This window comes from Indicator indicator, chromosome 7 (assembly GCF_027791375.1).
Source record: "Indicator indicator isolate 239-I01 chromosome 7, UM_Iind_1.1, whole genome shotgun sequence".
Taxonomy (NCBI): Eukaryota; Metazoa; Chordata; class Aves; order Piciformes; family Indicatoridae; genus Indicator; species Indicator indicator.
In genome coordinates this window covers 4,122,128-4,136,944 of record NC_072016.1, presented here as the reverse complement: position 1 = coordinate 4,136,944, position 14,817 = coordinate 4,122,128, and the positions used below count along the sequence as shown (strand labels likewise).

The 14,817-nt window shown below is 41.1% G+C and overlaps 1 protein-coding gene across 1 annotated transcript in view; it reads right to left on the bottom strand.

Moving 5' to 3' along the window:
• Positions 1-747: 747 nt before the first annotated feature.
• PDZD8 (PDZ domain containing 8) overlaps positions 748-14,817 on the bottom strand; it is a 53,087-nt gene continuing 39,017 nt past the window's right edge. Inside the window, exons 4-5 of the mRNA XM_054382535.1 lie at positions 4,690-4,852; positions 748-2,927 (exon numbers count right to left, since the gene is read on the bottom strand). Coding sequence (XP_054238510.1) covers positions 748-2,927; positions 4,690-4,852 — 2,343 coding nt within the window. The remainder of the gene's footprint in view (positions 2,928-4,689; positions 4,853-14,817) is intronic.

Sequence of the window (14,817 nt, the reverse complement as noted above, 5' to 3'; positions counted from 1 at the left end):
TACTACATTTCATGTTAATTACAATACAAACTATGAAAAGATTATGTATTTAACCAACAAAAAAAAAAAAATATGGGCAACACATGATATGCAACCTCATTATTTCAGTAAATATTCCTAACAGACAAAATGAAAGAGCTTCTGTCTGCTTTCAGGATATGTTTGGTGATGAGACACAACTACCTAGCAGACATAAAAGTAAAACTGTGATCAACGTTTTTAAAGCCTGGTCCCTCAGTGACTTCTGTGTCAGTCATCAGCTTAGACATGCAAAAAGCTCATCATTTTTCCTCAATCACACAATGAAAACTAAACATTCTGAAAATTCTTGCTGTTTTTCTGATGAAAAGAGTTAAAAGGAAAAAAAAGGGGGGGGGGAGGGAAGGGGGGGAAGAGGGCAAGTAATACCTTGAGGACACCACACGCTTTAAGGTGAAATGGTTAAGGTTCCATAATTAGAAAAAATAAAAATAAGTTATTAAAAATAAATTTCCAATATAAACCACCCCTCCCAAAAAAAAAAAAAAAAAAGAGTCAATTTAGCCAGCACAGTTTAGCAAAAATGATGGTGCTGTATGTAGCCAGAGAAGAACCATTTAATAGCTGTACTCTTGCACAGGCAAATAACCGTGGAGAAGCAGGAGGCGTACGTCACACCAGTGTTCTGATTTAATTGGCGCTGCGTGTGTCAGTGAGTGCAAAGTCTTCTTTCCAGTCCGCTCCTTCCATGGCTAAATCTGTCACATCTCAGTCTGCTGATTGAGGTGGATCAACCGGTTCCTCTGATCTGATGTTGAATGTTGGAGCCTCCGTCAGACTGACGTCTTTGCTATCTGTGTCTTCCACTATGCTGGGCTCCTCCAGCTCTTTAGTCACTCTTTTGGACTGCCGGTCTAGGGACATGCTCTCCAAGGACTCTATATCCTCAATGCCTGCTCTGTAGTGGATCATCAGCAGCGTAAGGGCCTGCAGTCTTTCGCCAGACTTGGCCAGCGCAGTGGAAATCAGGGCTTTCTTCCTCGCGTCGCTCGTCTCTTTCTCTTCTTTAACGAGCGAATTATTATTTTCCAACTCCTGGTCTATCTCGTTCTGCAGCTTATCCAACATAAATTCTAACTTCTGAAAGCGCTCCTCCGTGGGCAAACTTCTGTAGAGGTCCCGGCCGATCTCTTTCACGGCAATGAAGACGCTGTCATCCAGACCGCCCTCCTTGCGGACCAGCTTGATCCCAGTCCCCGCTGCACGTTTGGAGGGGCTGCCGGGCCCTCCGATTTCAGTATCGCTGCTTTCATTATCGGAAGTGTTCGGTGTGTGCTTTGGGGAAGGCTCTACCACCTCTGCTCCCTGCTCGGAGAGCCGAGCTTTGGGGACTTGCCGAAGGTTTAACAGGCGAGTGCTTGTATTGATGATATGCCTGGTCAGACCTGTCGTTCTGTTAACGGACTTAGACTCCGAATCGACACGAGAGGACGCGGCTTGGGGAGGAGGCTCCTGCCCTTCTGCTCTACAAGCAGTTCGATCAAGTCTCTTTTCAGCTCCTACACAAAAGGGTGTCTCGGTCAGGCATTTCTCTTGACACTTTTTATGGCACACATAAGCACAGAGCATGCACTGCGACGCCGCTTTAGTCCACACTTTCTTTTTGCAATAGTCGCACCAAGTCGGATTCTGAAACTGAGTGTCTTGAAAGTTATGCTTGTTCTCCGGAAGAACAACTTGCCCCGAGTAAGAATCCTCTTTCTGAAGCACACGAGCTTCTTCCTCCGAGTGACTCTCCTTTTCTTTCTCCAGGAGAACGCTGGAATCCTCTGCTTCCCCTTCTTTTAAATATTTGAAGTGTAAAGTGATGTCGCCGTAGCAAAACTTTTCGTTGAACCCTTTCTGGGTTGTCAAATTCCTCAACGCTGTCCTGGTGACCACAGCTTTCGGGGTAGGAGCGTCCAGCTTAAATGTTCTAAAGTACTCCATTGAGGATGTAGCTATACAATCTAAAGCAATTTCTTCAAGTTTTATGCTTGCATATCCTAAGCAGATGAAACCACCTGCTTTGAAAGGGTCTCTGCACCACAGTGCAACATTAAGGTACTTCTGGTATCCTTCTACTTCAAACAGGCAGGAGGATGCTCTCGTCCTTGGCCACCGGCCTTGCCGGGCTTTGTAAGGAATTTCTGGCGATTCCCATATTTGATGGTCATCCCCACGAGTGTTTTCTGGAAGCCCATCTTTCAACGTATCTTGTTTTGATACTGTTATCACTTTTGTTACTGTTGGGTCTTCCAGTTGATCGTTGTTCTTCATCACCTTCTCTGCACATTTATCCCCAATATTTGTAGGTGGAGGTGGCCTCTCTGGTTTTTCAGAGGACACACCTCCTGTTTCTAGCACGTTCTGAGTTTCACTAGCAGGCAAAACCAGCTTACTTTGCGGCCGAGGTGGCACAGGAGGCTTAGTGCCGGATCCTTGCGATTGTTTCCCCGATGGCTGTGGTGCATCTGAAGCCTCAGCAGCTTTGGGTGCTGCCACTTTAGCTCCATCTTTTTGTTGCGTTTTTGATGTTGTCTGGTAACCTCCTAAATGAAGTTTTCGATTCAGAATGGGAGAGATAGTTCCAAGGGGTTTAGCAGCAAGTATCACCGCCGAACGTTTGGGACTTGGAGTTGTTGGCAGATCTTCTTTTTGCTCAGGTGATTCACAGGCTAAGTCCTCAAATTCTGAATCAAAGTCTCTACTGTCGACATCAGCTGACAGACTGGATTGGTCATCTTCTGACTGTGTCAAGAAATTAGTGTCTTCTAATTGCCCAAATCCATCCTGCAGTGCTAAGCCATGCTGATTATACCCAACAGGCCTTTCATAAAAGACTAAAACTTTGTCACCAGCCTGTCTGATCAGCTTCAACACTTGGACAGTTGATGTGACTTTAACGCCTATTAAAAAACAGGAAAGACAAAAATGGCTACATTTTAATTATTACAAGAATGGAAGTGGCAAAAAAGAAACCACAAGCAGTTGGCACATGTTTAGATGTTTAAGAGTGGTGCTAATACTGTTGTTCGCTATTAGAAGTTCTTCACAGAAATAGAAATTGCCCATTGGAATGGGCTGCACAGGGAGGTGGTGGGGTTGATGTCCCTGGAGGTGTTTAATAAAAGCCTGGATGAGGCACTTAGTGCCATGGTCTAGCTGATTAGTTAGGATTAGGTGATCGGTTGGACTTAATGATCTTGAAGGTCTCTTCCAACCTGCCTGATTCTGTGAGTTAATTATATCAGAGGAGCTAAACTGCAATCTCACAGATGGATCCATTCCACTTTCCTCATACAAACATATCACTTCAGGAGCTGGAAAAGATACTAACATAATTCCTCCAGTTTGCTGTTTGTCATTAATATTGCAAATTTAAGAGTGATGCTGACTTTTATGCTAACACTTTAAACCTGGGTCTTACTGCAAGTCTGAACTTCTCAGCAGCAAAATTCAAAAGAGAAGCTGGGAATAGTTAGGCTCCTACATGTCAGAGCTGACAGAAATGGATACTGAAAGCATTGAAAATAAACTGCTGAATATTCAGTGGATCTTCTAGGGTCATTCTGGTATTTCAGACAATTTCTCTGTTAGTCAAGACTGTTTATACTACTTGCTCCATACTCTGTTAGTACCTTTAGGTTCACAGCTGAGTGCACAGACCTAAGATGTAAAACATTATGGTTTTCTCTGCAAACTAAGCATCCTTTATAACATCACTGGAAGAAACTAAATAGAGACCCTCACAGCATCACTACTGGAACAATTACAACATATTCACATTCAAATATTTAGTCAACTGTTTGTTTTGGTTTTGGAGGTTTTTTTGTTTGTTTTGTTGTTTAAAAAAAAAATGCAAGAAAACTTAAATGAATGGATAACCAGCAGTGGCCATAAATCACAGAATCACAGAGCATTAGGGGTTGGAAGGGGCCTTGAAAGATCATCCAGTCCAACCCCGCTGTGAGAGCAGGATCACTGAGAGTAGGTCACACAGCAACACATCCAGGCAGGTTTTGAATGCCTTCAAAGGAAGCTCCACAACCTCTCTGGACAGCCTGTTCCAGTGTTTTGTCACCCTCACAGTGAAACAGTTTGTCCTTATGTTCACATGGACCTTCCTCTGCTCCAGCTTGCACCCATTGCCCCTTGTCCTCTCATTGGACATCACTGAGCAGAGCCTGGCTCCATCCTCCTGACACTCCCCCTTCATGTATTTATAAACATGAATGATGTCACTTCTCCATCACTTCTTCTCCAAGCTAAGGAGACCCAGTTCCCTTTCCTCATATGATGTTCCATTCCCTTCATCATCTTTGTGGCTCTATGCTGGACTGTCTCAAGCAGTTCCCTGAGGTCCTTCTTGAACTGAGGGGCCCAGAACTGGACACAGTATTCTAGATATGACCTCATCAGGGCAGAGCAGAGGGTGAGGAGAACCTCTCTCCACCTACTAACCACAGCTCTTCTGATCCATCCCAGGATACCATTGGCTTCCTTGGCCATAAGAACATATGGCTAGCTCATGGTCATCCTTCTATCCACCAGGACCTCCAGGTCCCTGTCCTGCAGCTGTTGAGAAAGGCAGTCTAGTTGAGCTGTATGCAGACACACCCTGCAGGTTTGCAAGACGATCACTATTTCAAAAGCTGACACATTACTCACTGCCAATGGCTAGAATTCTGTCTCCCCTCTGTAGATCAGCAGCTGCAGCAGATGAGTTTGGAGTCACTGTTTCAATGACAATGTGTCCTGCATCCTCTTCCTTGGACTGCACAAGGCGAAGTGTGAGGCCAACACTTTGCTGATTCCCTTTCACTAGCTCTGCCTAGAGAGAAAGAAGTTAAGAGTATGGTGATTAGGCTGACTGCATGGGATTCATGGTAACTAATGAATGCTTCAATAAAATTATACAGCTGGCATTATTAAAAAAAAAATATTACATCAGGACACCCATTGTCTTCATTAAGCACAACTGATAAAATGTCTGCCAAGCCAGTTTACACCTCTGGAGCAAGATGGAACCGAATGTCACCACTTGTGAAGAGCCAAATATGCCAAACCTAGAAAGCAGTGCAAGGAATTGTCAGCAAAATGAACATAAATAGCAAGTGTATGTGTGTACACATCTGTGCAATAATTTATCTTCAATTAAGAACAATCTTGAGCTACCCTGTGCAAATACAATCAATAGGAAGGGCAATACACGGCTCATCTCTGCAACAGCCCAGCCCTAACAAAGCTACAACCAAACACAACTCCATCATCCATTCTACTGGGAAAATCTTTAATTAAAAAGGAGCACTGGGCCATCAACCACAAAGATATCACTTTGAGTATACCACATTTGTGTTATAACACCTGTTACTATGAGTTCAGTAGTCTACAAAAAGGTGCTTTGAGTGAAAAAAGCCTTTCATATTTACACGTTGCTAAAGTATATTTAGGACAAATCTAAGTTAAAAATAGCTCAGACTCAGAACCCTTTACTTAAATTTATCTGGCAAGATAAATACACACAAAATTTAACTCAATCCCAAATATGTTGTTATTATTACTCCTCCTCAGGTGCAATTCCTATAGCAGAATTTAATTCCACACTCATGCACAGATCCCTTCTAATTTCCAAGTCCCTATTATAGAATATATCTAAGTAGTGGTCAATTATTTACACACCTCAGTGTCTGAGATATTTAGCAAAAGTTTCTTAACAAAGGCCCTTAATGAATTCAAAAAATGCACTTTTCCCTTAAAGGATATTCCTTCTGAACTGTCTTAAATGATTATCTAATATCATTCCATCTAAGTATGTTCTGCCTGTTTGAAAGAGGAACTCATAGTCTGTTTCAGCTCCAAGGATACAAATTTAATTTTCTTTTTTTTTGGTTCCTAAGAACAGAGAGACAGACACTGTTTGTAGAAAACCTCCACAGGACATTTTCTATTTGGTTTCAATTTACTGAGTTTAGGTAGACAGTATTTTCCTCCATCCTGCATTTACTTTGTTGCTATTCAATTGTCCATGTTTAAACTGTCTGGAGTTGATCCTCTTCTTCTGAGGCTGTGTTGGTTTGCTCAGTTTATAGCACATTGGCTTTCCACAGATGAAGTGGATCACTTCAGTACAGGACTCTTCTTGCCTTTGCTCCTTTCCTATACCCTTAATAGCACCACATCTTGGTTTTTTATTAATTGTTGGTCAGTTCTTTGGAGAAATAAAAATCATAGAATCACAGAATGCTTTGGGCTGGAAGGGACGTCCAAAGGTCATCCAGTCCAAGCCCCTCTGCAGTCAGCAGGGACATCCTCAACTAGATCAGGTTGCCCACAGCCCTGTTGAACCTCACCTTGAATATCTCCAGGGATGGGGCCTCAACCACATCCCTGGGCAACCTGTTCCAGTGTTCCACTATCCTCCTGGTAAAGAACTTGTTCCTAACATCCAATATAAATCTGCTCTTCTCTAGTTTGAAGCCATTGCCTCTCATCCTATCACTGCAGGCCTTTGCAAACAGTCTCTCTCTGCATCCTTCTTGTAGCCCCCTTCAGGTACTGGCAGGCTGCTATTAGGTCTCCCTGGAGCCCTCTCTTCTCCAGGCTGAACACCCCCAGATCCCTCAGCCTGTCCTCATAGCAGAGGTGCTCCAACCCCATGATCATTTTTGTGGCCCTCCTCTGGACCTGCTCCATCAGGTCCATCAGAATAGTCTTCATCAGCACAACAAAGCAACCAGCTAGCATTCAAAAATCTTCTTGATAATGAATATTCACACCCTATTTCTAGTACCAGTATCAGAAAATACATTCTTCAGCTCAAGTTTACTTCAGCATTGTCAGTTTTGTAATTACTGTATTTTTCTATATACACTTCCTTCTATATCAGCTGAAAATGCTTTCAGATTGGAGTTTACATAGCCAGCTGAAACACCAATTACTAACTGGCCAATTAGGTACCAATATGACTACTGATCATTCACACTGCACCCAGCTTGATGGGACAGGCTACACCATGGTGCCTGTCTGGCTGTCACTGAATGGATACTATAATTATTAGTTTGTGGGCTTCTCACATTTCCTTGAAAGGAATGTTATGAAATTAGCCACTTCTAAGGCAATGGATTGGCTCAGGCATTCTTCCACCATCACCAGTATCTCTGAGACTTTAGTTTGACTGCCACAGACTTCCCAAAGCGAGTTCCAACCACTGATTAAAACATAACCACTTCAAAAGGCAATTTAAGTTCAAACACTAGAAAATAAAGCTGTGAGAGAGAAAGAACTTAAGAAACAAACACTGGAGCCCTTTTAAAGTTGTGAAAAACTCTGCTCCAGAATTAGAGAATATTTTGAAATTGTTGTTACTGTTCTCTCAGTCAGCAGATGAGGCACAGGAGTTCCTCACTACTTTCCCACTTCTCCCCATCACTAAGAGCAATAAAGACCAAACCAAATACACACATGAAACACTTCTGCCTTCAAAAGACTTGTTACATTTACTGGCCACCTGGAAATGGCCAGCAAGTAGCAGGTTCTTAGGCTCTCCTGTGACTTGCATACAGAAAAGTAGACACTGACTTTAAACCTCTTAGTCTGTATTCTGATGTCAAAGTAGTTAGTACAAGATTAATCAGTGCAGTCTGATGTTGAGCCAGGACTAAATCCTATTTCAGGTCTATCAGCTTTATAGTGCTGTGCTGCAGTGTGGACCTACATCCAGTTCCTTTGAGAGTGTCTAACTCTTGTCCACTGGTTTTAATCTATTCTTGGCCATTTCAAATGCCTTTAAGCAGACAAAAGAATTCTCTCCAGCTATGCTGGAAGCAGTTTTTAAGGGACAGAATTCCCCATTAATGGGTAAGTCATGTTTCATTTCATACAAATTTCATTTAATACAAGAGAAAAATTTAAAGCCAAGAAAGAATAATGAAGTGTGGCACACACTTTAAACAATCAAATAGCATTATTAGTGAAAAAAAAAACCAAAACAAAAAAACCCCAACAACTTATAGCAAATGTCACAGGAAGAGAAATCAGGCTTATAAGCAATAAACTTACTAACTCTTTCTTAGCAAGGTCTGGAATAGTCACCAGCTTTGCTCTACTTGTGGAATATTAGGACAACAAATTTTTTATGACAATAAAACAGTGAAAAAATAGAAGTGGGATGCCAGACCTTTTGCTATTAAATTTCCAACTATGTGAGTCATGGTTCATGTAGAGGAGACTCAGTTATCTCAGATAAAGGTTTCAGTTTTCATGTTTAGTTTGGGATTTTTTTTTGTGTGTGCTTGGGTTGGTTTTTTGGTTGGTAGGTTTGAGGGTTTATTGGGTTTTGGTTGTGTTTTGGATTTTTTTGTTGTTTCTGTTAGTTCTTTTTTTGTTGTATTTTGGTTCGGGTTTTTTTTCCCCTCACTTGTACAAAGTTTGGATATTTTTGATTAGTTTTCTTATTACTTTCCACTCTACATAATATCTTACATAAACCAAAAAATAAAAGTTACAAAATATGATGGCAGTTTCATTCTGAAGTGAGTTACATATTGGACCAAGATCGTATTTAAAGTAATAATTCATGAAGGCCACAATAATACAGCAAGTGTTGCACACATGTTTAACTTCACTGTCATGTGCTGTTTGTCTGAAATAAATGTGACAATTCATGGTAGTAACATTAAACATCTGCATGTCTGCCTGATGAGCCCTAAAAAAAAAAAATCTGACATCAGCAAAATCCAGAGCAGGCTAGCAGCTGAAGAAATTAATAAGCTACATCTGGAAGCCTAACTTCCAACTGTGTGGTGAAGCAGGTTGTGTGACATGCAAGAAGTGAACTGTTTAGCAATTACCAGGAATTGCTGAGGCATTCTTACTAAATAACAATTACAGGAGTTGAATGGAGGAGGTAGAAGATAAACAAGGCAGCAGAAAACCTGCATTTGACTCAGAAGCAGGTAAAATGCAGACCTCCAGTTTTATATGGAGCTCTTCTTTGGAGAGCAGTTTAGCACAAACACCAATGTAGCTCTCTAAGTGCTCTTATTCACTGACATCCTTTCAGTCTTTATTAAACCCAACTGTGATAATTCCCTTTGGCCCTGAAAAAATGGGAAAGATGGATTTTAAAAAGTCTTGTATCACCATCTATGTCTTTGATAGGAAAAAAGGCTTCCTCCAATATTGCTCAAGCATGACTCAATCATCATATAAATATTTAACAGAAACCTCAAGAAGTCTAATAGCAAATACTTAAAGTTACTGAAACTGGGTATTAAAAAGAGCAAAAAGTTCATTAATAGTACCACCAAATAAAAAAAAAAAAACTTTACCTAGTTAATGGTTTCCTTTGTGTAAATTTACCATGAATTGCTGCAATGCAAATTACAGTTAAGGAGTTGAGTGAGTACAAAAAGAGTTTATTTACTGCACATCAGAGATGGCTCAACCCAAGGTGGTGTTCATCTCTAAAATGGAAGCAAAAATAATCCCAGAACACATTCAGTTGTATGCACTAAAAGCAAATCCACCAAACCAGTTAGTAATTACTTATATCTTCATGTAATAAATGCAAAAGATTTGTCTAATCAGGTAAAAAGTTCTTCATAATGGAAACAATATTCACGGTGAAGAGAGTTCTTCACATAGATAGAAACAATTTTGACTCACACTCAGCAGCACTAACCACCTGATTGGTGACAGGGATATTGCCATTAAAACTAAAAATGTGAAAATTCATTATCCACTGCAGTTACAGGAACGAGCATCACAGATGCCAGTTTCCATGGAAATAAAATACACAACACTACTTCCTAATGAATATCAATCATAACTCTTAGAACTGACTAATGGGCTTAAAAGTCACATTTTAAAGGGCTTAAAAGTTACATTTCTGCTGGAAAAATGCTGGATAAGTGCACTACATATAGGTTTATTTTATTCTGGAGCAGAGGAGTTTTTTTCTTTAGAGCAAGAGAAATGCTAATTGCAGAGCTACACTGGAGCAGAGTACATCTTTTCTGAGATGCACAGGAGCTTCAAATGTACTCCTTGCCTGGGAATCTTCAGCAAACCTTTGGACCCGGGCTAAGAGCAGAATCCCCACTGCAGCCAAGCTCTGAGGAAGAGCTTGGAGCTGCCAGTGGCAGGCCAGGAGTACCAACAGCCCAAAGGAGGCCACAGCAGCTGCTCCCTGCAGCTGCCCCAGCTGAGCCCTGACACTGCCTTTGGTTCTAACAGGTCCTTAGTGCTACTGAGTGTGAGTCAAAATTGACAGTTTCTTACCGTGTGAAGAAGAAAGCTCTTCACCAGGAATATTATTTCCATTATGAATCTTTTGCATTTATCACAGAAAGACTAATAGGAACTATTTTATCACTTCATTATGTACCTCCAAGGTTAATAGTAAAGTAATTACTAGCTGGTGTAATGGGCTTGCTTTTAATATATACAATTGAATGTGTGTTGGGATGATGAGATTGAGCTTGGTACCAAATTAAGGCAATCAAACAGTATCATTTGACTTAAAGATGTGACATATATTAAAAAATATTTACATAAGTGTGCAAAAAAAAAACCCAAACTGTAAAAAAACCCCAGCTTTACTGTTACAATGACACTTTTGGGTAACAGGAATTACAGCCTTATCAATAACACTGTCTAAGCAACAGGGACCTCACATGTACCTAGAACCAATGTAAACATACAGCTTGAAACATCCTAGGGCTGCAGTTTATTTCTTCATTGCATACACCTACTATCTTCCTGACAACTGTTAACATTTCTCATCAATATTAATGGCTAGACAGCTATTAAAGAAAAGCACAAACCTGAATAAGACCTTGCGCAACCTAATTGTTGTGTAAGATTCCTACATTCCCACAGAACCCAGAGGAACTAAAGCAGATGTAGTAAAATGCTTTGTCATAGGAACAGCTTTGCAGAGATTAAGTAGAAGATCCATCTGTATCAAAATTAAGTTCCTGTTACATTCAAACCTGCCCCCATTTACCACACTTGCTTGGCAGAGTAAGACCAACAGCTTTCTTTTGAATTTCCACATTGCCAAGACCAGAAAAAATGGGAATTTGTCTCTAGCTTATTCCCAATAATTACTGTTAAGAAGGCCAAGGTTTTTGTATCTAATCATCTTCTACATAAAGGCAGCCAAACCACACTTTGTTTTCAATGAAGTTCTGGACAAAACACTGCAGTATAAACACACAACTATCTAAGTAGTAAAGATTTCCATGACCATACATCTATTTCTGGTTATTTTGATGAACACATCACATCAAATCAATTTGTTTGTGGCTGCAGGGCACAAGTTGCTGCCAGGCAGTGCAACAGCAGCTCAGTGTCACATCTAATTAGCAGCACCAAGACAACAGCACACCTTGAAGCCAGATTTTCATACCCTTACCATCCCTCGCTTATAAAAATTGCCACAACTATTAAACTGAAAAAGATCTTTACACCAATATCAAATACGGACAATTCACTTTGCAGAAGGAATCAATACCAAGCTACATTTCCTTTGCACTTGAAAAATATTCTAGATTTCCCTCCCTGCCCAAACACAAATCTAAAGCACTTCCCAATACATCTGAAGAATGATTTAGAGTCTGGACATTAGCTATACATTGGAATCAACATAGCTATAAATTGGAACCAATATGATATCCAGCTCTGCAGCCTAGGTTCTGTAAATGCTTCATGAAGATCTGGAGGTCTGAAGTTTTCATAGAATCACAGAACAGTTTGGCTTGAAAGAGACTTCTGGGTTGCAGCTTTCTCTCCACATAATCAATGTGATCATAATTGGCTAACAAAAAATAGGATTTTAGGGGTTTTTTTTTCTCCCCATATTTTGATATCTGGATGCCAAGAAAACAAATTCAGTCTAGCTGCTTAAAATGCTGAACATCTTCTATTTCTAGGCTAGGAAAAAGCTTTATTACACTGGAAGTCTAAAAGCCAGAACAAACAAAACCCATTTAGCTATGCCACAAAAATGTGTCAAATGTCTGAGAGTAGGATCATGCATTATCACAAGGCCTAGTCATGATTCTGGCAGAAATCCTTTCCAGAATTTACATCTCCCCATTATATCTGGGAGCAGCAGAACATACAAAGGTCTCCAAAAATCCATTTTAGACCCCAAACCACTAACACTGAAACATGCAAGAGTGCTAAAAGAAAAATACTCTTCCAGAAACAGCTAAAAGGAAAGAAAGGGGGTAAGGGGGGACAGTCTTGTTCAACATCTTTGTTGGTGCCATGGACAGAGGCATTGAGTGCACCCTCAGCAGGTTTGTGGCTGACACCAAGCTGTGTGGTGCAGCAGACAGGCTGGAGGGAAGGGATCCATTCAGAGGGACCTTGACAGGCTGGAGAGGTGGGCACAAGCCAACCTCAGGAGGTTCAACAAGACCAAGTGCTGGGTCCTGCAGCTGGGTGGAGGTAATCCCAAGCACAAATCCAGGCTGGGCAGGGACTGGCTGGAGAGCAGCCCTGAGGAGAGGGACTTGGGGGTGCTGGTGGATGAGAAGCTCAACAGGAGCTGTCAATGTGCACTTGCAGCCCAGAGAGCCAAGCAGAGCCTGGGCTGCATCAGGAGAAGTGTAGCCAGCAGGGCAAGGGAGGTGATTCTCCCCCTCTGCTCAGCTCTGCTGAGACCCCACCTGGAGTACTGCATCCAGGTCTGGAGCCTCTATTACAAGAGGGATATGGAGGTGCTGGAAGGTGTCCAGAGAAGGGCCACCAGGATGAGCAGAGGGCTGGAGCTCCTCTCCTATGAGGAGAGACTGAGAGAGTTGGGGCTGTTCAGTCTGGAGAAGAGAAGGCTCTGAGGTGACCTTCTGTGGCCTTCCAGTGTGTGAAGGGGGCTACAAGAAAGCTGGGGAGGGACTTTTTAGGCTATCAGGTAGTGATAGGACTGGGGGGAATGGAATAAAGCTGGAAGTGGAGAGATTCAGGCTGGGTGTGAGGAAGAAGTTCTTCCCCATGAGAGTGGTGAGAGCCTGGAATGGGTTGTCCAGGGAGGTGGTTGAGGCCCCATCCCTGGAGGTGTTTGCAGCCAGGCTGGATGAGGCTTTGGCCAGCCTGATGTAGTGTGAGGTGTCCCTGCCCATGGCAGGGGGGTTGGAACTGGATGATCCTTGTGGTCCCTTCCAACCCTGACTGGTTCTATGATTACATGAGAAGCATGACCCTACACATAACAGAAGAAAAACTTCAAAACCCAGCACCAGATCTTATTGATAGCTGGTGAAATATGTAAGAAAAATACAAAAATACCCAGCAGATTTCATAACACACCTTTCTAATTCACTTCCCTCCCTTCTTCTCCACAACCCCCAGAAACAGAGCTTGCTTGGGACTGTGACTCTCTCAAGGAATTGGGAAAAGCCACAGAATGCCTGAGAAATAAATATGTATTTTTTTAGTCATTCTGAACAAAGGGTAAGGTGAAGAAGCCTGTCAAATACACATGAGTGACAGAAGCTGTTCTTAACTCCATCTTACTTGTTTACCTCAAAGTGATAAATATTTGCTAGGTTGGTAAATATCTTTCTGTATATTACAGGGATGGAAACTGTGAGTTAATTGTTTCTTTGATTTCTTGACCTAAGTATAAGTCAGTTTACTTCTTTTGAATGAGCTTTGTCAAACTAATAAAAAAAATAAATTGCAATTTCATCCAAGAAGCTGATGAAAACACTCTGTGTGATATCATTTGGATATCTGATATTAGACTGTGCTACTATACTTTCCTATATATGTGTGTATCTATATATCTATATATATCTATACATATATATCTCCTATACTATACTTATGCCTGTAAGGTTGTTGGTACAGCTGCCCCCAAAAAGTCACTATTCATAACTGGCAAATTCTATAGCAAGTACTCAAAGTCTGAGGTTTTTCTTTTAATTTGCTTCTTTTAATTTTTTTTTAAAGCTATAGATTTAAGATATTAGAGCTCCATGGAGAAAACAAACATGCAATGCAATGAATGGTTAAATACCTTACAGGAAACAAGTGAAAGATAAAATATAGCAAAGCTTCAGGATACAAAGATCACAAATTAATTCATCACTTTGCTACAAATTTGTTATACAGTCACTTAACTCCCACCATAGATCATGAGAACAAGAGATATGTTAATTAAAAAAAAAAATATAGCCTCTGCAATCCACTAGAAAGCCTAAGAAAAATGTACTTAAGGAATTATATTCAGTGAAAGTTTTGGAGTGGGGAGGGAAGGGTAAAACCACTGTGTGTATAGAGATGGGGAGGGAAAGCAGGATGGATGTAGAAAAAGAAAATTAGAACTGGAGTGGAGAACCATAGTATGCAAGTCCATGGCAAAATAGTCCTCATTTTCTGGTTCCCACAACCTCTAATTATTAAACTTTATTAATTTACTTCAACTACCAAGAAACTCACAGCTTCAACCCCAATTTTCAACTACTTATTTGTGTTCAGTGTTATACAGCAGCACCCCTGGCACTCCCACGGCAGCAGGACACTCTCAGCAGCCAGGCTGCCCTGTCAGGACGAGTGACAAGTGTTACACAGCTACACAGATACTCACAGGCATATAAAAAGAGATCTTAACTGCATATAAAAATGAAACTCTTGCAATGAATGAGACACTTTGAAACAGGTATCAAACTCCTGCCTCTGGACTTCAGTGACACTCAGTGAATTCATGTAACTACTTTAATACAGTATGACCAAATAGGATTCGTTGTTAAATACCAACAAGTAGCAACACTAACACTAACCAGG